This window comes from Silene latifolia, chromosome 1, assembly GCF_048544455.1.
Source record: "Silene latifolia isolate original U9 population chromosome 1, ASM4854445v1, whole genome shotgun sequence".
Classification (NCBI taxonomy): Eukaryota; Viridiplantae; Streptophyta; class Magnoliopsida; order Caryophyllales; family Caryophyllaceae; genus Silene; species Silene latifolia.
In genome coordinates this window covers 107,637,583-107,659,489 of record NC_133526.1, presented here as the reverse complement: position 1 = coordinate 107,659,489, position 21,907 = coordinate 107,637,583, and the positions used below count along the sequence as shown (strand labels likewise).

The 21,907-nt window shown below is 35.5% G+C and overlaps 1 protein-coding gene, 1 long non-coding RNA gene and 1 other non-coding gene across 3 annotated transcripts in view; 2 read left to right on the top strand and 1 right to left on the bottom strand.

Annotated features, from left to right (window-relative positions):
- Nucleotides 1–18,258, top strand: part of LOC141652482 (uncharacterized) — a 37,871-nt gene extending 19,613 nt beyond the window's left edge. The window contains exon 4 of the mRNA XM_074459987.1: nt 18,194–18,258. Coding sequence (XP_074316088.1) covers nt 18,194–18,258 — 65 coding nt within the window. The remainder of the gene's footprint in view (nt 1–18,193) is intronic.
- On the top strand, nt 15,521–15,627 carry LOC141625035 (small nucleolar RNA R71). Its single transcript, XR_012534839.1, has one exon. It is a non-coding gene; the product is annotated as a small nucleolar RNA R71 (small nucleolar RNA).
- A 688-nt stretch (nt 18,259–18,946) lies between the features above and the next one.
- On the bottom strand, nt 18,947–21,681 carry LOC141600238 (uncharacterized). Its single transcript, XR_012524278.1, has 4 exons — nt 21,618–21,681; nt 21,462–21,522; nt 20,493–20,579; nt 18,947–19,133 (listed from the first exon to the last, which is right to left on the bottom strand). It is a non-coding gene; the product is annotated as an uncharacterized LOC141600238 (long non-coding RNA).
- Nucleotides 21,682–21,907: the final 226 nt, after the last annotated feature.

Sequence of the window (21,907 nt, the reverse complement as noted above, 5' to 3'; positions counted from 1 at the left end):
GGCCTATGACATTAGAATAATGACATTCATGGTAGGATGGAGCACCCTTCTTGGTTTTGTGGTAGTTTCACTATCAACTTCCAATTCACAATCGGATTTGGGTTTCTTACCTTTCTTTGCTTTTCCTTTATTAATACCAATACTTCTTACATTTGCAAGGACACTCTTGCTAGAACTCCCACTTAATATGATATTTCTCCTTGTTTCATCAAACAAGGATATCTTGGAATCTGCGAGATTCCCCTCATATGATTCTCTTACCTGAGAGGTAGGCATGAGTATGTGAGTGGGAGGTGAAGAAGTAGTAAAAAGACAAAGATTTCCATCCTGACCAATGCCAATGCGTAATTCTCTAATCGTTTTATTGTCATAATCGGAGCATTTTTCATCGTATGATTGGAGCCAAGTTTCAACGGTGATTGGTGTAGGAGTATTAGATGAATTCATTGCGTATAAACAACTACAAAAATGGAAATAAAGGAAATAATTAACATCTATCGTTTTAATAATACTCGTAAATTTAACTACAAGTATTGCATTTATATAGTGACCTCCACCCAACTACATAAATGATTCCGAGATCCAAATTCATATCAACTCGGGCACGGTGAGCCGATTCATCCCTTATTAATATAACTCGGTGGATTAACTCTTTAATCGATTCTACTTTTAGAACTCTCGGTCGATAAAAATTACTCTAATTCTCATCTTTAGCCCGGAACACATGCGACTACGGTCAACAATACTTCCGTTGAGCTCAATCCAAATTTCGATGTAATAACATTTTATTACCCCACTTCGCCAACGTAACAAGGTTTGTATTACGGTGAAGCCGGATTAACTCCCTTGTGAAATTGGTACTTCATGGGTTTCTACTTTTTGGTAAGGCTATTTCTCAATTATTATATGTGAGAGGTCTTGTCAATTTATTATCTATCACGTTTTAAGTGAACTAAAGCGGTGAACTACGATAATTATAATTGACACGGTCGATGACTCGATATGATATGCATGTGTTGTTATGGCGATTTGGCAATGCATGCAACATATTAAAAGAAATGCAGAGCAATAAATAAAATTCCTAGTATGGCCTTCCTAAAAATAGAAAAACAAATAATCTATTACATATTCGGAAACCAACTCCTTTGGTCCCTTGAATCTTCAATTGGCACGCCTCTCATGACACCGTCTTCGTCGGACCACCTTTCCGAATGGCACCGTCTTGAAGATGCTCCATAATTACAAATAATAATAAAAATACAAAACTATTCCTATTATACATTTGTAAAATGGAAAAACTAATGAAAATAAAATAAAAGTGATTCGAGATCACATTAAATTACAACCGAATCAATATTCCCTTTCATTACGGGTAATATTGATTAAACTAAGGCCATACTAAGATAAAATTACATAATTCAAAATTATATAAATAAAAGACATTCAACAATTGAAATATGCAGCATTATAATATGTATCTATCATGCCAAATGATGTGCCAAATCGCCCTATTTAACTTATGTCGTACATATAACCCGGTTTTATGGAAATGCGTTATAATAACCTTTTAAAATCACTAATTAACACTCAAATCACATCTAAGCTCAAGTTAATTATCCTAACACATTTTAGGACTTAAAAATTAGTCATCACTAAATTTTTGACAATAATTCAACTTGATTTAATTTTATGCTCATTTTTTACCTTAAAATCATTATTTATATGAAATAAATCCAAATTAAATTATAAAAGTTTCAAAATTTGAATTTTAAATTTTTGAACATTCTGGAATAAATCCATGACACTCATAATGTCAAAAATCATGGTTAAAATTTTCGAAATAATTTTGAGAAAATATAGTTGCATTTTATCGGTTTTATATCATAAAATACATAAAGTATCCGAAAATTACTCCAATAATTTTGACAACTTTAGATCTGATTAGTGGGATATTAATGCAACTTAAAATAATTTTCTCAAGTTATGCAATACGTTTTAGCTAATTTTTGCTAAAATAGTCTCTATTTATGCCATTTTTACTCAAAAATCCATAAATCATGCTAAAGAATATATTTAAATCTAGAAATTTACATACTCTCTTTAAATCTTGCTTGTGACATCATATTAAAAGATCATGGCTTAATTCGAAATTTAACTAATTTTAACCATTTTACCTATTTTAATCCATTTTTATCTCATAAAAATCATAAATCATGCAAAATTAATCAAATTAACTCCTCCTTTTACACACAACTTGTAAAATATGCATGTGAGGTCATATGAAATTTCCAATGTCATAAACGAAATTTAACTATTTTTAGCATTTTAATTCCCATTTTAGTCATAAAAATGTAATAAAATGACCAAAAATCCTTAAAATGAGCAATAAATTTCCATAAATTATAAAAATAACCTAAAAACATTTTAGGACCAGAATATATAACATGCATGGTGATTTCGTGACTTATACTTACAAATCACAAATTTTAAGTTTTATATGTTAACCTTTTAACTCGGAAAAACAATAACCGATTATGCATGCAACATCCTTATGCTCTGATACCACTTGTTAGGTTCATATACCTATTATTAGACTCCTCTAATAGTGAACTAATTAACTTATTAATTATTTGTTCTTTAGATCTAGTGCATGCATAACAAAATGAAAGATTTATAAGAAAAACAATGTTCCTTACATTGTTATATATTTCGAAATATGTGGGCACAAGTAAGGTCACCTTCCTTCACTTGTTCTTGAGCTAAATATTGTGGATGATCCTCCTAAGACTCCAAGTTTAGAAGTCACTCCAATAAATTGCACCCAAGATTAATCCCAAAAATTCCTACTAATATTAACTAGATATATAGTAGAAATATTTCCTTAATAATACTAATATTCTTGCATTACTACCTCTAGTAATATATGATGAGTGTATCAGTATTTATAGAGAGTTTTATGCAATTGCATGTGAGGAAAGGTTGAGAGAAAACAAGTGTAGAAGCAACAATAAAAATGAGCAACTTATGCTCTCCTTTTGTTAGCCAAAACCGGTGGCAAGGTCACTTGTTTAGTTTAGGTAGAGTATGTAAGAGTAGGAATGATTAAAGCTAGTATGCAAGTTCACTATCAAGCTTTAATCATAAAACAACAAAGACAAAAGAGCATCTTTTGCTCATCTTATTTGGCCGAAATATTGGTCCTTATTTGGTCCATTTTTGCCTTTTGTCATTTGTCCCACAAATGCTTATAAGTCATATGTTTAACAATCTTACATATTTAATTATTAATGTAATCATTTAACACTTAAATATTACAATTAATAATATAATATACACTCCACTATTTGAGTAGTATACAACCATTATATCAACATATAATGGGTCCCATAATTACTAGTTGGTTAAAATTACAACTTCTTGTAACTTTAAATAACTAATTACTTCTACCTCAAAACTTATATAATACCTCAACTAATTTAGTAATTTAATGCTTAATTACTAAATTAAATCTTATTTAATCACATTAAAATAAGACGCAAAATTGCACTCCCACAATTAAGGAATTAATTAATTCGTATCGCATACAATTAATTAAATATCTATTTGGGCCTCATCCTATAGGTGTGACCTAAAGGGATCGACTGACCACCACCGTCACACGACAGTAATGTCAAACTCTAGTTAGCCAATCATTACCGATTAATGACGGTCAGTCGACTGTATAAAGAATCATCCCTCATGTATTCTTAATATGAGATTTAATAATGATATTTAAATCATATGATCGCACTATTGTTGAGGACACATTTCCCAACATGAGAGGATGAGGGTTTTGAGTTTTGGGGTTTATGGGTAGTGTTTTGAATGAATGAATGAAGAAATGAATGTGGGAGGGGGTATTTAAAATACCCGAAAAATTTGAAATAGCAGGGAAGACGGGCGTCTTTCCTTCGGGACGCTCGGATTCTGCCTCTTTTTGGTTCAGAATTCTCGCCTAAAGACGGGCGTCTTTCAGCAAAGAAGCTCAGATTTATCGACTGCGGGACGGGCGTCTTCTGCTGAAGACGGGCGGATTCTCAGACAGTGAGCTTTTTTGTTTTTCACAGCCAAAAAGACGGGCGTGTTTCCTTCCAGGACGGGCGGATTCTCTTCCAGGACGCTCGGATTTATCAACAGTCCCAAAATTTCAAATTCTCAGTTAAAATGGACGGACGGATTCTGGAAAAGACGTCCGGATTGCCTGATGACGGGCGGATTCCCATGAAGACGCTCGGATTCTCCCTGTTTTACCCGGATTCAGTTCCATACGTGCACTTGCATATCCCGTGTCATTTTTCATTCTTCAAATCTCGTGTTCTTCATTGTAGGACTACTAAGACATGAATAGCCTAGGCAATTGCTATCCCCACACTAAGCTAAAGCACTACACATCAATTGAATCATTAGTCCCTCACTCACTTCTCTCAAAAATGATAATTACCTTGATCAAAGCATAAAAATCTAAAAATGACAAAAATGCAATGTAAGAATTAAAATGCGAGTTAGAAATATTTACAAATGGTGGTTTAGGGAGGACTCCACCAAACTCTCATCCTTAGTGAGATGTCATGGGGGCATGAACAAGGTGTTGTTAATGTTGCTCAACACCTTGAAGAAGTAATCAAAACCTTGTTCATTATCATGATAAAGATCTTCAATAGACCTTTGCCCTTGTTGTCGGTCTTGATCGATAGCATTACCAATATAGGGATTGAAAATCCCTTCAAACTCATCGTCCCAAAGACCACAAACTTCATCTACTTGATCACTAAATATCTCTTGAGTTGATAGAGACAACTCTCCCACTTTCTTGTCTTGGCCAATGAGGCCATCCTCTTCATTGCTCGACTTTGGTGAGCTTTTCAAGCTCTCTTTGTTACCATTCACTTGATCTTTGAATGGAGCATCTTCAATTTTCTTCTTCCATTAGAATTCCGAATTCTTCCTATCATCCTTCTGGCTATAATGATCAATCATAAAACATGGTTCATGCAAACGGGGAGCTCTCATGGTCTTGTCAAGATTGAAAGTTATGCTCTCATCTCCCACTTCTAGAGTGAGCTCTCCATGCTCCACATCAATCACCGCACCCGCGGTGTGTAAGACTGGTCTTACTAGAATGATTGGAATGTTGGAGTCTTCTTCCATGTCAACAATGACAAAGTCCACCGGGATGAAAAATTTCCCAACTCTTACGGTAACATCTTCCCATATCCCTAATGGTGTCTTCGTCGATCTATCGGCCATTTGGAGTGTGATATTGGTGCATTTAAGCTCTCCCATCCCCAACCTTTTACTCACCGAGTACGGCATAACACTCACACTAGCCCCTAAATCACATAAGGCTTTGTTGATCGTGGTGTCGCCAATGGTACACGGTATTGAGAAGCTTCCCGGATCTTTGAGTTTTGGAGGTGAACTCCCTTGAAGGATTGCACTACTCACCTTAGTGAAGGCGATAGTCTCAAGCTTCCGGATCGACTAATTCTTTGTGAGGATGTCTTTCATGTATTTCGCATAGGCCGGCACGTGATTGATTAATTCCGTGAAAGGAATTGAGACTTCCAAATTCTTCACAATTTCCATAAATTTTCCAAGTTGGTCATCAAATTTGGGCTTGGCTTGACGACTTGGAAAAGGAAGTCCAATCACAATGGGCTCCTTCTCCTTGACCTTGTCTTCATTTCTTTTTGAAATTTCTTCTTTTGATGGTTCCCCATCCTTGGAGTTTTGCACAATTTCTTCTTTGTCACTAGCTTCCACAACTTCATCCTCAACTTGCTTCTTCGGTGCTTCATACCTTGTACCACTTCTAAAGTGAATGGCACTAACCGTTTCATGTCTTGGGGGATTACTTTGAGGTGGTAATTGCCCCTTTTGTCTTTGTGAGCTTGAAGATGCTATTGAGTCAATTTGGTTTCTAACATTTTGGTGGGAGCTAGGATGTTGTTGATGTTGGAATATGTGTCCTCCGACAATAATGCGATCACGACTGTTGATCATGATGATCACATGTCTAAGTCTCATTAAAAGGAATACAATTGGGAAGTAATATTGTTACTGTCAACTGGTCAACATATATCGGTAATGATTGGCTTACTAGAGTTTAACATTACTGTCGTGTGACGGTGGTGATCAGTTGACCCCCTAGGTCATACCTAAAGGGCAACCCTCTTAATTGATTATTTAATTAATCGTATAACGTTACGAGTTAATTAAATTACTTGAAAATTGACGGACGATTTTGGAAGTAAAATTTACGTATCATATTGAAATGTGATTAAATGAGATACGGTCTGAGTAATTAAATTGTATAGTTACTCGGATGAAATGAATTGTTTAATGTAACAATTAAATCGAATGAATTGTTATAAATACAATCAGTTGTGATTTATAAATTGGTAAAATAATTTGGCACAAGTAATTATGATATTACTAAGTCGATTTTTGTATGTGACGTATTTTATCAATACGTTGATTTTTAATATGTTAAAAATTACATAACAAATGTATGTGACATATGACATGTTACATATAGACAATTGACAAAAATAATATGGATTCCATATTATGATTGTACCGAAAAATTGGGCTATTAAGTTAATAATTATGTTGATTAATTTATTAAGTAAACATAATCATTACCTAAATTCCTAGCCATGCAACCCTAATATTCTTGTGAAGACAAAAGTGTTCATGCATTGGCTACCCAATAAACCCCCCCTATACCCGGTTTTTGATGAAGAAAACCATCATTGGTTTTTCATCTAATTTTACCTAATATTACACTAAAAGGTGTTAGGGTATTCATTCATTAAACTCATCCAAAATATAAGTTTTCTAGAGAAATAAAATCCTCTCTTTATCTCTCAACAAAACCGAAAATATTCAAAGTGTTAACAATATTTTTGGTTCAATTTTCTCATAGATTAATATTATACTAGTATTGTAATATTAATTAGATTAAGTGAAAGCCTTGGGTATTAAGCTTAGGGAGAGATCTTGCTCTTAGATCTTTGTTCTTCCATTGGAATAAGCTCAAGAACAAAAGAGAAAGGTGATCTCTTTTGTGCCCAAATATCCGAAATTAATTATGTAAGGACATGATTTCTCCTCTATTTATATTATTGTTTGCATGCATAAGATCCGTTTTATTTTATGACAAATTATTTGACATATAAGACTATGTTATAATGTATATGAATTTACATTTCCTTCAATCGGTATCATGAGCCACGGTTGTTTGCATGCAAATTGGTTAAAAGTTTTTCCGAGTTATATGAATAACAAAATAAAACTTGTAAAATTTGTGTTATTATGATATATCACGAAATAATTACATGCATGTTAATATTTCTGGTCCTAAAGTGTTTTAGGATTTTTGGGTTAATTTTTCGGATTTTTATTGTTCAGATTTAATAATAATGACATTTAAATGTGATTTTATGAGTAAAAATGTCATTTTTGGTCGAAAATTAGCTATACTTCGAATTTTAAGTTGGTTTTAGGATATGTTGTTACATATATTATTTTGAGATAACCTGTAAATGTTCATAATTTTTGCACTTGTTATGCTCGAAAAATGAATTTTTCATTATTAAATGCGGATTTAAGAGAAAAATAGGTTAATATGAGTTAAATTTTGAATCTGGTCATAGAAAATTAATATGTTGTCACATGCAATTTTACAAGATGTGTGTAAAATAATTGGCTATAAAGAAGTCTTTTAGCATGATTTATGAATTTTTGAAGAAAAATGGCATAAATAGTGACATTATTAGTTGAAAATTAATAAAACATAACCTATGACTAAGGAAAAACGTCTAATGTTGCATTTTATTATATTTTTCCAGATCTAAAATGAAAAGTTAATGAAAATAATTTTTCCATGTTTTTATGATTATTTTATTAAATATCGATAAACCGCAACATTGTTTTTCCGGAAATTAAATTTCGAAATTTTTAACCTAAGATTTTGAACATTATGAGTGTCATGGAATTTTTCCAGAATGTTCATGAATTTAAATTTCAAATTTTGAATTTATTTGGAATTTTTGGATTTATTTGAAGTTTAATAGCTTAATTTTGTATTTTTGGCCTATTTATGAACAATTGTGTAAATAAAGGTTAATTATGGTCAAATTATTAGTGAAGACTATATTTTGAGTCCTAAGAGGTTAGGGTAATTAACTTATGCATAAATATGAGTTTATGTATTTTTGTGATTATAAAAATGTTGAAATCACGCAAATCCGTAAAAACCGAGTAATATACGATATTGGCTAATTAAAAGGCGATTTAGCATAAAAATTGAGCATGTTCATACATATTATAATGCTGCATTTTCTTTATGATTGTCATATTTTTTAATTTATGTAATTTTGAATTATGTAATTTTACTTAGTATGGCCTTAGATTTTAATTGGTATTTCCCGAAATGTATGGGAATATCGATTCGGTTGTAATTTTTATTGTGATCTCGTATCACCGTTTTGTAATATTTAATAGATTTATTTTATTTTAGTTACAAATGTATAATAGGAAATTATGTAATTTATTATGTAATTTTATTCATTCCGGAGTTCCAAAAGACGGATTTCTTCAAGAATGGCGATACATAAAGACGGTGTTACCTCGAGATGCGTGCCACAACCGAAGTTCAAGGGACCAATGGAGTTGGTTTCCGAATATGTAATAGATTAATAGTTTTTCTATTTTAGGAAAGGCCATACTAGGATTTATTTATCTTTTATGCTTGCATTTTATTTTATGTTACATGCATCGCTAAATCGCCATAACTAAACATGCATTGTCTTTTATCGAGTTTATCGACCGTGTCAATTAGAATTATCGTAGTTCACCGCTTTAGTTCACTTAAAACGTGATAGATAATAAATTGACATGACCTCTCGCTAAAACAATCAATTGAGACATAGCCTTACCAAATAGTAGAAACCATGAAAACCTATTTCGTGAGGGAGTGCACTCGGCCACACCGGGGTACAAACCTTGTTACGTAGGGGAAGTGGGTGATAAATGTCTATCCACCGAATTCATGTTAATAAGGGGTATTTCGGCACACCGTGCCCTAAGTTGATATGGGTTTGGATAATGGACACATTTATTCGAAATTTGGGTTGTACTCAACGAAAGTATTCACGACGATTTCCGGATGTGTTTCGGGCTAGAGATGAATATTAATGTAAACATCATCGACCAAGAGTTCTAAAAGTAGAATCGATTAAAAGGTTAATCCACCGAGTTATGTTAATAAGGGGTATTTCGGCACACCGTGCCCTAAGTTAATATGAATTTGGGTCTTGGAATCATTTATTCTAGTTGGGTAGAGGTCACTAGAAAAATGCATAAAACTTGTTTAAATCATTCATTTTTCGAGTTTTATTTAAAAACGACAAATGTTTTACTCCTTATATTTTGTTTTGTAGACCACTTCTTATTCATAACAAATGGCAACACCAACTCCTAATGCTACACCACTCGCTACTTCATCATGGCTCCGATCCTTTATGGATCGATGTAAACTTGAAAAGAATGGGTCAAATTTCTCCGAGTGGGATGCCCAACTCAAATTAGCCGCCGAAGGTGACGACAAGCTTCGTTACCTTACCGAGGCCTCTCCACCCGAACCCTCCACTAGGTCCACCGCGGCCACTAGGGAAGCCTATGAGGCTTACCAAAAGGAGTCCGCCGCAATGAAAAATGTCTTAATATTTGCGATGGAGGCGGAACTCCAAAGGAGAGCCTTCAAAATGGGCAATGCTAATGAGATTTACTCCAAACTTGTGACCATGTTTTCACAAACCCCGCGGATCGTCCAATATGAGGCGGCCGCGGCATTCTTTGATCTCGACTTCAAAGAGGGCCAAAAGGTTAGCCCTCATGTGCTCAAACTCATGGAGCTTTTCGAGACCTTGAAGATTCAAAAAGTTGAAATCCCCAAAGAACTCATCGTAGATAGGATTCTACACTCCTTGTCTAAGGTCAAGGCATATGTACAATTCCGGGTGAATTTCAATATGCAAGACAAGGATGTGTCTCTTGAAGAGTTGCACAAGTTACTTGTGCAAGCCGAGAGGGACATGGGGTTAAATGTGAACCCTCCCAAGGATGTGCTTAACATAAGCACAAAGAGTAAGGGGAAGTTCAAGAAGAATGGGAGAAAAGGCAAGAAACAAGCTCCCACATTCACCAAAGCTAAGTCTTGTGAAACTAGCACCTCCAAAGTCAAGAAGGGTCCTCTTGACAAATGCCATTATTGTAATGGCATGGGACATTGGAAAAGAAATTGTTCCAAATACCTTGGTGATATCAAAGCTGGAAAGATCACTCCAGTAGGTAAATGACTAACCTTCTTTTATGTTTCAATTTCAACTATGGTATTATGATGCAAAGTTGTGATAATGTATCTTCCCTTTTATTGTAAATAGGGCCTCCACCAAGCAAAGACAAAGGAAAAGAAAAGCAAGCATAAGAAACCATGAAGAAGCTAAGGATTAGCTTTTATGGAGCTTTGTTTTTCATTGTCTTATTTTAAGTCATGTTTTGAATTTTTAGAACTTCAAGTTTCCGTGTTCGACATGGAAAGGTATTTTGGATAATGGTTTGTATTTTGGATGATAGTGACTTGGTTTGCAACCCAAGTCACACGTTTTATCATTTATCCTTTATGTTCTAAAATTTCATCTTTAAATTGCTTGCGTTTTGAAACATAAGATTAATTACTTAAAATGATCTAATAGACAAATATAATGACCGGTTTCATTATATGTCCACATGCTTAAGGCTTGTGTATGATCATTTATGAAGCGATTTTGAGTCTATGAACTCTCTTAAAGGAATGTCAATCACCAAGAACTCATATGAAATCAATATCTATTAGTCTACCTATGAGGTAGTTCTCCTTATAATTCAACATCATTAATTTGTGTCTCATATGCTATCTTTGAATAATTAGTGTACTTATTCTAAAGATAGAGTGGGAGAAAAATGAGGACACAACACACAAGGCAAGATATTATTGTGTCACAACACACAAGGCAAGATATTATTGTGTACTTGTGTAAATGAAGATCTACGCAAGAGAGAATGATTTGAATGAAGGTATATCTATTTACATAGTATACCAAATAGATGAGATCTAGAGTCTCAAGTTAGTTCTAAATGACTTAAGAGACTAAGTGAAGTAATCATAAGAGTTTATTCTCAAGATAACTACACGAGGAGACCAAAAGAAGTTTTTGAAGAAAAATGACTAATGTAAAGTCTTAACAAGCTTTTGACTAAGGTTATGAATCATTTGACCAATAGTTTCAATCATGAGTTTTACTTAAGAGCCTAAAATGAATCAAAATAACATACTAGTTATGATCAAGTTGCAAAGATTGATATTCCAATATCATCAATGGCCAATGTTTTAACCACGCAAATGTCATTGTTTAACCTCGCTATGAAATGGTTAAACCTCCTTCCGAAAGGGTATTCCGAAGGACCTATTCTAAATATTATTTGTATTTGAATAATGACATTGCTACACATCATTATGACATGAGTGTGTTAGAGATTTAAAATCTTTTTCCGTAAGGTTGAGATGAGACCACTTCAAAATAGGCATTTTGAAAGGATATGATGGGAACATATATGGTTTTATCCTAGTAACTTGGCAAAGCGATTTATATTTATATTCTTGACAAATTTCGATTGAGAAATCAATTTCGAAATATGTTGAATTGAGTGGGAGCTAGGATATTCTCATGTGAAGACATGGAATTTAGTGGGAGCTATCATCCTTGAATGTATAAAACCCATTACTCATTAAAGAATGACGAGCTAATACCTTCTTTCATAAAGAAGCTTTTGAGTTTTCAATTCTGGATGAAAATGGACAATGATGAATCCAATTACATCATGGGATGTTGGATTAAGTATTAAGAGATACACATCACATCAACATTCGCGTAGGTTATTCGTATGAATGAAAATGGAATTACCATTAGCAGTCATGGTAGTTCATTGAACCTGAGAACGGTTGATCTCATGATTATTAATAACTAATGTTTCCGCCATTAGAAAAATCATGTACATGTCCAATTTTGAATCGTATGCATAAGAGCATGATGATTGGTTGGTGAGCCATAAAAGAAACGTCATGAATTCTCGAGTAGAATCCGATGAGCGATTTCGGTGATTGACGGAATGTTCCATTGTGTGTTAAGAGGTTGCACATACTGTAGAAAATCCGAGCACATATGAGGATTTATGAGAATCCCAAATCTTTCAAGCCTAGAAAGAGAAATGAGAAGTTTTGGAAAGATACTTGGTTAAATAAGAGGTTATTCAAAACAATCTTTCCTAATAAAGCTAGGACTTGTGAGAAGTACTAAGCTAATAATCTTGTCAATTGTTACAAGATTCTACAAGACATATACCTAGTGCATTGTGTGTGGATGAAATACTTGATCGGTGCAAGTTGTATTATTCATCGCAAATTCGTTCATTATGAGATGAGCGATAAGAAAGTTCTTTCAAGTTAAAGAACCAAAAACAAGGTCAAGAACCTTAATGTGTACTTGGTAAGATTCATGCTATGAGAACATGAATGTGAAGGAAATTGCAAGTGTAAGAAGTTTGAACACATGGACACATGGGATGTTAAACTTCTATTGCAATCAATAAGTGTTTACACTTATGATAAACATCACAAGGTTGTAATATGATATTAACTACCCGAGTGTGATGTCAACATTTGTCGTTTGAGTTATTATTAACTCACTTGGAACATTGTTATATCCAAACGGGTTGTGGAGACAATTGAACCCCGTTAAAGTGAACATGGATTAACATTGTTTTTGCCCATAGTTACTTATATGAGGTGACGTCTCGAAGTGACTAGAGTGTGATGCGATTGATGGCAAGTTCAAGTGCCATAGAGTCATGTGAGATGACTAGTCGATCACATAGGCGATCGTTAGGAACTTTTTGTCGGGCCTAATGACCGCTTATAGAGTTCTGGCAAATTTATATAGCCTGGTCGTGGCGAGAGCTACTATAGTATTCAAATGAGTCGATTCTTTTGACTAAAGACTATTCGCCTAAGATGGCACAGTTTCAGATTAACTTTGATTTGTGTTACTACGACCTTCGTAAATGGGGTCAAATGGGCATATTTTGGGTTATGATGGCTGTGGCTAGTCGAAGGGAATGAGTGCGATAGGAATTGTCCACCCCTAGTCAGGGTTATAACAATATCTCGGGGCCACTCGAGGAGTAATGAATTGGAAATGCGTGGCCACGCTCGGATGGTATCCGAGTGGATAAATCCGGTCAATCGGTTATTCTCCGGATCGAGGAAACCACTCTCGATATGATCACTTGCAAGTACGACCGAAAGACACCTTGCATTGAGTGGGAGATAGTAATAGGACAAGAGAATTGGTGACGCACACTTGTCGAGGACAAGTGGGAGATTGTTGGAATATGTGTCCTCCGACAATAATGCGATCACGATTGTTGATCATGATGATCACATGTTTAAGTCTCATTAAAATGAATACAATTGGGAAGTAATATTGTTATCTTGTCAATGGTCAACATATATCGGTAATGATTGGCTTACTAGAGTTTAACATTCGTCGTGTGACGGTGGTGATCGATTGACCCCTAGGTCATACCTAAAGGGCAACCCTCTTAATTGATTATTTAATTAATCGTATAACGTTACGAGTTAATTAAATTACTTGAAAAATTGACGGACGATTTTGGAAGTAAAATTTACGTATCATATTGAAATGTGATTAAATGAGATACGGTTCGAGTAAGTAAATTGTATAATTACTCGGATGAAATGAATTGTTTAATGTAACAATTAAATCGAATGAATTGTTATAAATACAATCAGTTGTGATTTATAAATTGGTAAAATAATTTGGCACAAGTAATTATGATATTACTAAGTCGATTTTTGTATGTGACGTATTTTATCAATACGTTGATTTTTAATATGTTAAAAATTACATAACAAATGTATGTGACATATGACATGTTACATATAGACAATTGACAAAAATAATATGGATTCCATATTATGATTGTACCGAAAAATTGGGCTATTAAGTTAATAATTATGTTGATTAATTTATTAAGTAAACATAATCATTACCTAAATTCCTAGCCATGCAACCCTAATATTCTTGTGAAGACAAAAATGTTCATGCATTGGCTACCCAATAAACCCCCCCTATACCCGGTTTTTGATGAAGAAAACCATCATTGGTTTTTCATCTAATTTTACCTAATATTACACTAAAAGGTGTTAGGGTATTCATTCATTAAACTCATCCAAAATATAAGTTTTCTAGAGAAATAAAATCCTCTCTTTATCTCTCAACAAAACCGAAAATATTCAAAGTGTTAACAATATTTTTGGTTCAATTTTCTCATAGATTAATATTATACTAGTATTGTAATATTAATTAGATTAAGTGAAAGCCTTGGGTATTAAGCTTAGGGAGAGATCTTGCTCTTAGATCTTTGTTCTTCCATTGGAATAAGCTCAAGAACAAAAGAGAAAGGTGATCTCTTTTGTGCCCAAATATCCGAAATTAATTATGTAAGGACATGATTTCTCCTCTATTTATATTATTGTTTGCATGCATAAGATCCGTTTTATTTTATGACAAATTATTTGACATATAAGACTATGTTATAATGTATATGAATTTACATTTCCTTCAGTTGATGGTGATTTCCTTTGCTTGACTATCCTTTTGAATTTGAGTGAAAAACTCTTGTTGATTCTTTTGCATTTGGAGGACCGATTTTTGAACATCAAAACCTTGGTCATTTTTTTGATTGTATGGAGTTTGATTTTGGTAACCTTGGTTTTGGTTGTAAAAGGGTCTTTGATTTTGGTTTCTCATGGGAGGTGGGGTGTATGTTGGTTGAGGGTTTTGAACATTTTGGCTTTTGTATGAGAGATTTGGATGGAATTTGGTGTTTTCATTGTAATATTTGGAATAAGGGGTACCACTCTTGTATGCTTGGAAAGCATTCACTTGTTCATTTGTTCCCCTACATTCACTTTGGTCATGTCCCAAAGTTCCACAACTCACATATCTCACTTGGCATTGATGAGGATGCCGTCATGGCATTAACATGATGCTTTGGTGATTTTGAGGCTTCTTCAAGTCTAGCCATAGCCTTTTCAAACTTCAAATTAATGGTATCAATGCGAGCACTAAGTTGAGCACCCAATTGAGTAATGGAGTCCACTTCATGCTTTCCTCCTCTAGTAGCCTTGCGAGGTCTATTATATTGTGAGTTATGGACCGCCATTTCCTAAATTTTGTTCCAAGTTTGATTGTCATCAACTTCGGTGAACATTCCATTTGATCCCATGTTGAGAATGTTCCTTGAATCTTCATATAGACCGTTCCAAAATTGTTGTACCAAGAACCACACGCTAAGTCCATGATGAGGACATGAGCGACAAATTCCCTTGAATCGCTCCCAAGCTTCATACAAAGATTCCTCATCCCTTTGCTTAAAGCCCGTAATTTGAGCTCTTAGCATGTTAGTCTTTTCCGGTGGATAGAACTTTTTGTAGAAAGCTAGAGCCAATTTCTTCCAAGAATCAATTCCGAGAGTGGCCTTATCAAGGCTTTTCAACCATTGTTTCGTGGTGCCAATTAGAGAAAAAGGAAATAAGACCCATCGAATTTGGTCTTGAGTTACACCGGTTTGAGAAATTGCATCACAATAATCGCAAAAAGCCTCCATATGAGAATGAGGGTCTTCACTAGGCATCTCCCCAAATTGGCTTCTTTTGACTAATTGGATAAATGCGGATTTGGCAATGAAATTTCCGGTTAAGTGTTGTGGTGTGGGAGTACCATTGGGTAGGTTCTCCTCGGTGGGTACGGAATGTGATGAAAACTTAGGCATTGTGGGTTGATTTTGTGTTGTATTTTGTGTTGGGTTCTCCTCACCTTCTCTTGCAAAAGGGTTGATGAACTCAATAGTATTTGGTTGAATATCTACAACCTCACCAATACCTCTCAAAGTTCTCCTAGCAAGTCTTCTATTAGTTGTCAAAGTCCTTTCAATTTCGCGATCAAAGGGTAACAAGTCACCTTGTGACCTTCTAGACATGCAAAATATCAAACAACTCGAAAACAATTAGAACAAACCTTGAGGAGTTTTACTTCCCCAAGGCAAAGAAAGACATAACTAATAACAATATAAGAAAATCTAAATCAAGTTAACACCGTCCCCGGCAACGGCGCCATTTTTGGTCGGACTCACGATGGAGGTTTAGTTTTTAGTACTTGTCGTTAGTAGCACCTAGACCAAAACACAGTTTATAACTTCACCAACAACTCTACAATTAGTAAAGAGGCAAGTAAAGGTCGGATCCCAAGGGACGGGAATTGAGATGAGATTTCTATTGCAACTAGTGGTGTCTAAGGGGTGTCACAATTGGGGTTTGGATAGAAGATCATTAAACTAAATAGCAATGAAAGTAAACAAGCAAGATGAATTAAAAGGGATGTAAACAATTGACAAAAGCACTAGGGTGTCATGAGGTCATAGGGGATTCATGGGAATTGATCATACAAACAAATTCTCAAGTTATAAGCAAGCAATTATTGTTGTGATGGATCGAGTTGGTTTATATCTTACAATCCTAGGAAAGTTTGGGTCCCGGAGCCGAATCTATTAGATTGTACAACACCTACAAGTCGACTTAGTCTTCCCTACTCAACAACATGCATGGTCTAATGAGACTCGAGTTGGTGTATGTCTTACAAGTCTCATTGAAAAGATAGGTGATGGGTAAAAAATGCAAGGATTCATAGGCTCGTATTTCATCAAACATAACATGTGCATGAGTTGAGATCACAACAAGCAAGCAAATAAACTATGAAAGCATATTAATTTAAGCATAAATCATTCCCCATGTTGGTTTCCCCTAATTACCCATTAACCCTAGCTAAGGAAACTACTCACTCATTATCATGTTGAACATGCTAGAAAGGTTGTCAATCATACCAACAAAGTGAAACATGATGAATAAATGAAAGTGATTAACAATAATTAAAAAGGGATTAAGAGAATTATACCTACTAATGATTCCAATAATAAAGCAAAGAATAAAAGAAGTACTTGATGCTTGATTGGAAGGTTGTCAATCTCCCAATAATAACCCAAATAATCTTCAATTACCCCAAAATAAAGGATGAACAAGAGAGAGATTAAGGAAATAAAACTTGTATTAAAACTTGATTAAATGTTTATTACAAGATTAAGAGAGATTTGATTGACATTAACTACCCTAAAGATTGCTAAGAAGAACATGCTCTTCTAATTAGACTAATGGGGTATTTATAGTGGGGATTAGGTGCATGAATTAGGTTTAACTAAGGGCTTAAATGATGATTAAGTCCCTTGTTGAGGAAACGCCGGTCTTTTTGGGAAGACTCTGTTCTCTAGGGAGACTCCGGTCTCTAGAAAAAGATGTGCATCCTTCCTTGAAGTTTGAAGAAGACGAAATGGGACTGTCTGGGAATCCGGGCGTCTTTAGCACGGGACGGGCGGATTTGGTGATTTCTGCCCGGGCGGCTTGGGAGTGAAGCCGGGCGGATTGGGGAGCTTTTGCCCGGGCGTCTTCTGGAGAAGCCGCTCGGGTTGTGGCTTGGTGGACGGGCGGATTCAAGGGAAGACGCACGGACTTTTAGGCAGTCTTGTTCCTTCTTCTTTTCTTCTTTTTTCTTCATAAGATCCTTGAGGATTTCCTCGGGGATGCAAGGATCTTTTCTCATCATTGCCCATCTACTATAGTATGTACAAAGGCCTTCTAATCTTGTCTCTCCTTGATGCTTGGTCATTGAATTCAATCAATTTAGCCTCATTTTGCCATGAAAATGCAAAGTTTGCACTCCTTTCCTACCAAGGGATCAAAACCTCAAAGAATATGCAAAACAAAGGAATAAAGACAATAAATGACCCAAATATGCACTAAAAAGCATGGGAACAAGGCTAATTCGGGGACTAAATATGCTCTAATTATGGTCACATCAGTGGTCTTAGGAGGCGGTTGCTAGTGGTTGAGTATTAGCTGTATGGTTACATTTGACAGGGGATGATGGTTATGCGAATGGAGGAATGTGTTATGGGCAAGAGGCAACCTTTATCAGGTGGTAACTTACGTGATCAGGATTGACTAGTTGGATGTTATTACGGGTCTATGATGTGTATAAATGTTTGTGTGAGGTTCTGACCTCACGAGAGATGGTATGGTGTGATAGTTATAAAGTTGTTATATGAATGTTTTGTGATATATGTTGGGTACGGTAAACTAATGGTATGATGTTCAAAAGTGATAGTTTGGGTGATCTGGCATGGCTAGTTATACTTGTATGTGTATTCCTGATATATGTTTATTCCATAAGAAGGTATGGATGATATTCATGAGATTCTTGTCTGTTTATTCCGTATAATATGTTGTGTTATGAGCCAGTAAAGCAGTTTTGAGTAAGTTTTCTTGTCCGGAAAGTTATACTGAGTCAGTGTTTATGAGAATTCTATGTGGTTGTGATGTCTATCGACGTGGTTGTTGTGCCTCGGATGGTGATCCGGGCACGGTACTTCGTGTTGTGATGTGGGTATTTTTCGCGCTGCGGTGCGGCTGTTGGTGGCAGTGTTGCGATGCCGTCTGTGACACCCTCAAAAATCGCGGAAAAGTAAACACGTAATTTCTAAATAAAAACTGCATGGATATGTTTGTAATAGGTTCATTATAGTAAAAACCTGTAATTTTTAAAACCTGAACCTGTTATAAAGATATCCAATTGGAAGGTGTCAAACATGCAAGGTCCAAAATAAACCTCATGAATGAAACATCGCTAAAGTCGCGAAACAAAGTTGTACAACCCAAATATGAGAAAGGGATACATATGTCCCTAAAATGTATGTGACATAAAAAGTGTATAAGGGTGACAATAAAATAAAACCAATCTAGGTTCCAAGGTTACTTTGCTCGCTAGCTCGTCCATGTACCCCATATATGCATCACCTACCTGTCATTCGCATTTTATACAAATACGAAAGCCACAGTCAGTGGGGAGTAACTCCGAGTTCTCCCAGCCACGAAATGTCATAATTAATATAACATGTAAACATAAGAATATGAATATGAATAACACATAGCCTTAGCATATAGATGCTAGACAATCGTGCTTATCATGTGAACAACAATATAACAACACATAGTCCTAGCATGTGAATACTAGACCGACTCATACTACACTATCATGTGAATCACATAACATCCAGGAATCCAAACTCTATCAACCATAGCCGGCTTGCATCTCACCTTCTATGATTCATAGAATCATCAAACAAGAAAGGACAATATATCAAAGACAGGCATAAGTTCTTAGCACGGTCAATAGTCACTTTGTAACTCGAGTCTATACCACGAGGTAGGGAAGGTAATCGAACCGGTATCCTGGCTCAGAGGTTCTATAAAAACATGGCCAAGACACAACACAACCCTAGTCCTAAATCACGAGACCTAGACATGCGGATACACACCACCGCACCCAAGACCCACAATTTTATAAAACCATGTGAGTACCCTAAGGAGTCCACCAAAGGGTTGGCTAGTACTTAAGCTGACCACTTACTCTCAAAATAAGTAACGAGGTCATGCCCCAACTTGGATATAAACCCACCAAGTCAAGAACACAAAGGCTATTGAGCAGTGAACATACACTCGTCAAAGACTATAAAGACCTATCTATGACAAACACAACAATACCATACGTATAAGCAGCTGGCCAACAACACAATCCTCAATATTAATGGTACTCATAACCTTTATATATTCAATTACCCAAATTGTAAGAATGAGAAACCAACCTGCAAGAAGTATATTCAGCTGACAATCCAACAAAATCCCCAATATCAATAAAAATCCAAATTCCAGCAAACCGTTAATCTCATAATTCATGAGAACAAGCTAAAATGGCAACAAGACAAGAAGACTGAAGTATAAGGCAACCAATTCACCCAACAACCAACATGTGAAATGATAGTCACAAATATTAAGGCATCAACGTAAAACATCCAATCTCACCTCAAAAGACAAACCCTCGACCCGAGTCCCGCGACGGGTCATCGGTCAAATCGAGGCTGACTAGTTTAAACCTAGTTTGACCAAACTCGTTCGGTCAATCTGGCCCAGCTCAGAGTCTTGGCCTACTTTGGCCCAAATCACAAATTTTATCGCAATATTATTCTCATGCTATTTCCAATTTCTATCATGTGAAAAACGAAAGTAAAACATTATCAATCACCTAAACACTTATCAAACAACAAACACAACATCAACTACTAATGTGACATTAATTCGTCGAGTAACTCGGAATAGTTACCTTAAGCTAGCAAAGAGACAAGCAATAAACTTGAGAAAGCTTCTAAAACCCAAAATTACTCTTCATCTTCAACCACATATGAGTCACCTAAAATAATTATGTGAAAGGACGATATTAACGAATTATCGTTATATAAAATATGAGACGGAAATTAATTTAATTATATTTTAAATAAACCAAACTAGCGTCAAAACAATTTATAGATACGGCCCAAACTCGCGACTTAGCCAAGGCATCGCCTAGGCCACGGCCAGGCCCTTTGCCTAGGCCACGGCGGCCACAGCCCGGCCAAAGCCACGGCTAGGCCCACGCCGCTTTGCTAGGCTACAACAAGGCCACGGCCAGGCTACAAAGACGAGGCCACGGCCGGGCCGCCGCTAGGCCAACCTTATAATAGTCACTCTCGTCCCAATAATTAATTCAATCTCAACTCTCTACCCCATCTCTCTCATTACTCCGTCCTACTCATTACTCCGTCTCATAATATAATACTCCATAGTAACCAGATTTCCATCTCAATTTCAATATCGATATTGTCAAATATTCCATTAAAGGAATTGCTCAACATTTAGAGTATAACTCTAAGCTACTCACCCGCATGTCAAGGTCAAAGAGAACGATAATGAAAATACAATACTTAAATTACAATCCGAAAATCTAGTTCATCATACCCTTTCGATTAAAAGTCTGGTCAACCATCGACAAATTCTAACAGGGATTCCAAAAACAAGTATACCATTTTTCTAGTAGTAAAATTTACCAAAGTCCCCTTTCTTGTTTTCTTACGTTACACTTGCAAAATCAATCCACATACAAATTGTCTCACAACCAGGCCATCCTTCGCTAGTATCCCAAACTCTCGTGATAACCAAAGCAGCTATTTTTAACCCGTCTCACAACTAATTAACTTAACAATAGGAAATATAATAGCTAGTATTATAAATAATTCGAGTAACCTATCACCGTTACTTTTAACTCTCGAATTCCCGAGTAAAAACGTCCAAAGCACGAGCCTTTCTTCAGTCTTCAACTAAAAAGGAGGAAAAACGAGTTAATTAAGACAAGAAATCGAGTTGTCATTTAAGACGGTATTTTCGAACTTCTACAAAATAGAAGATTTGTTACCTTAAAAGAACGAGGAAAGGACGAGGAAGCTAATGGTACAAAAATAATGGAGTTTGGTTGAGAAATAAGGGAGAGATCTTGGTTTTGAAGGGACGAAAATAGCGGTACGGAGCTGCTTGTGTTTCGTTGTTGTTGCTCTTGTTTCACGCAGGAAAGACAAAAGAGAAGAGGAAAGAAGGGATAAGAAGGGTGTGCATGAGAAAATGAGGGAGCAGCTAGCTAACTAGCTATTTATTATACGTACGTTTCTTCATCGTTAAGAAATTTCGCTACTTTTTAAAACCGTCTCG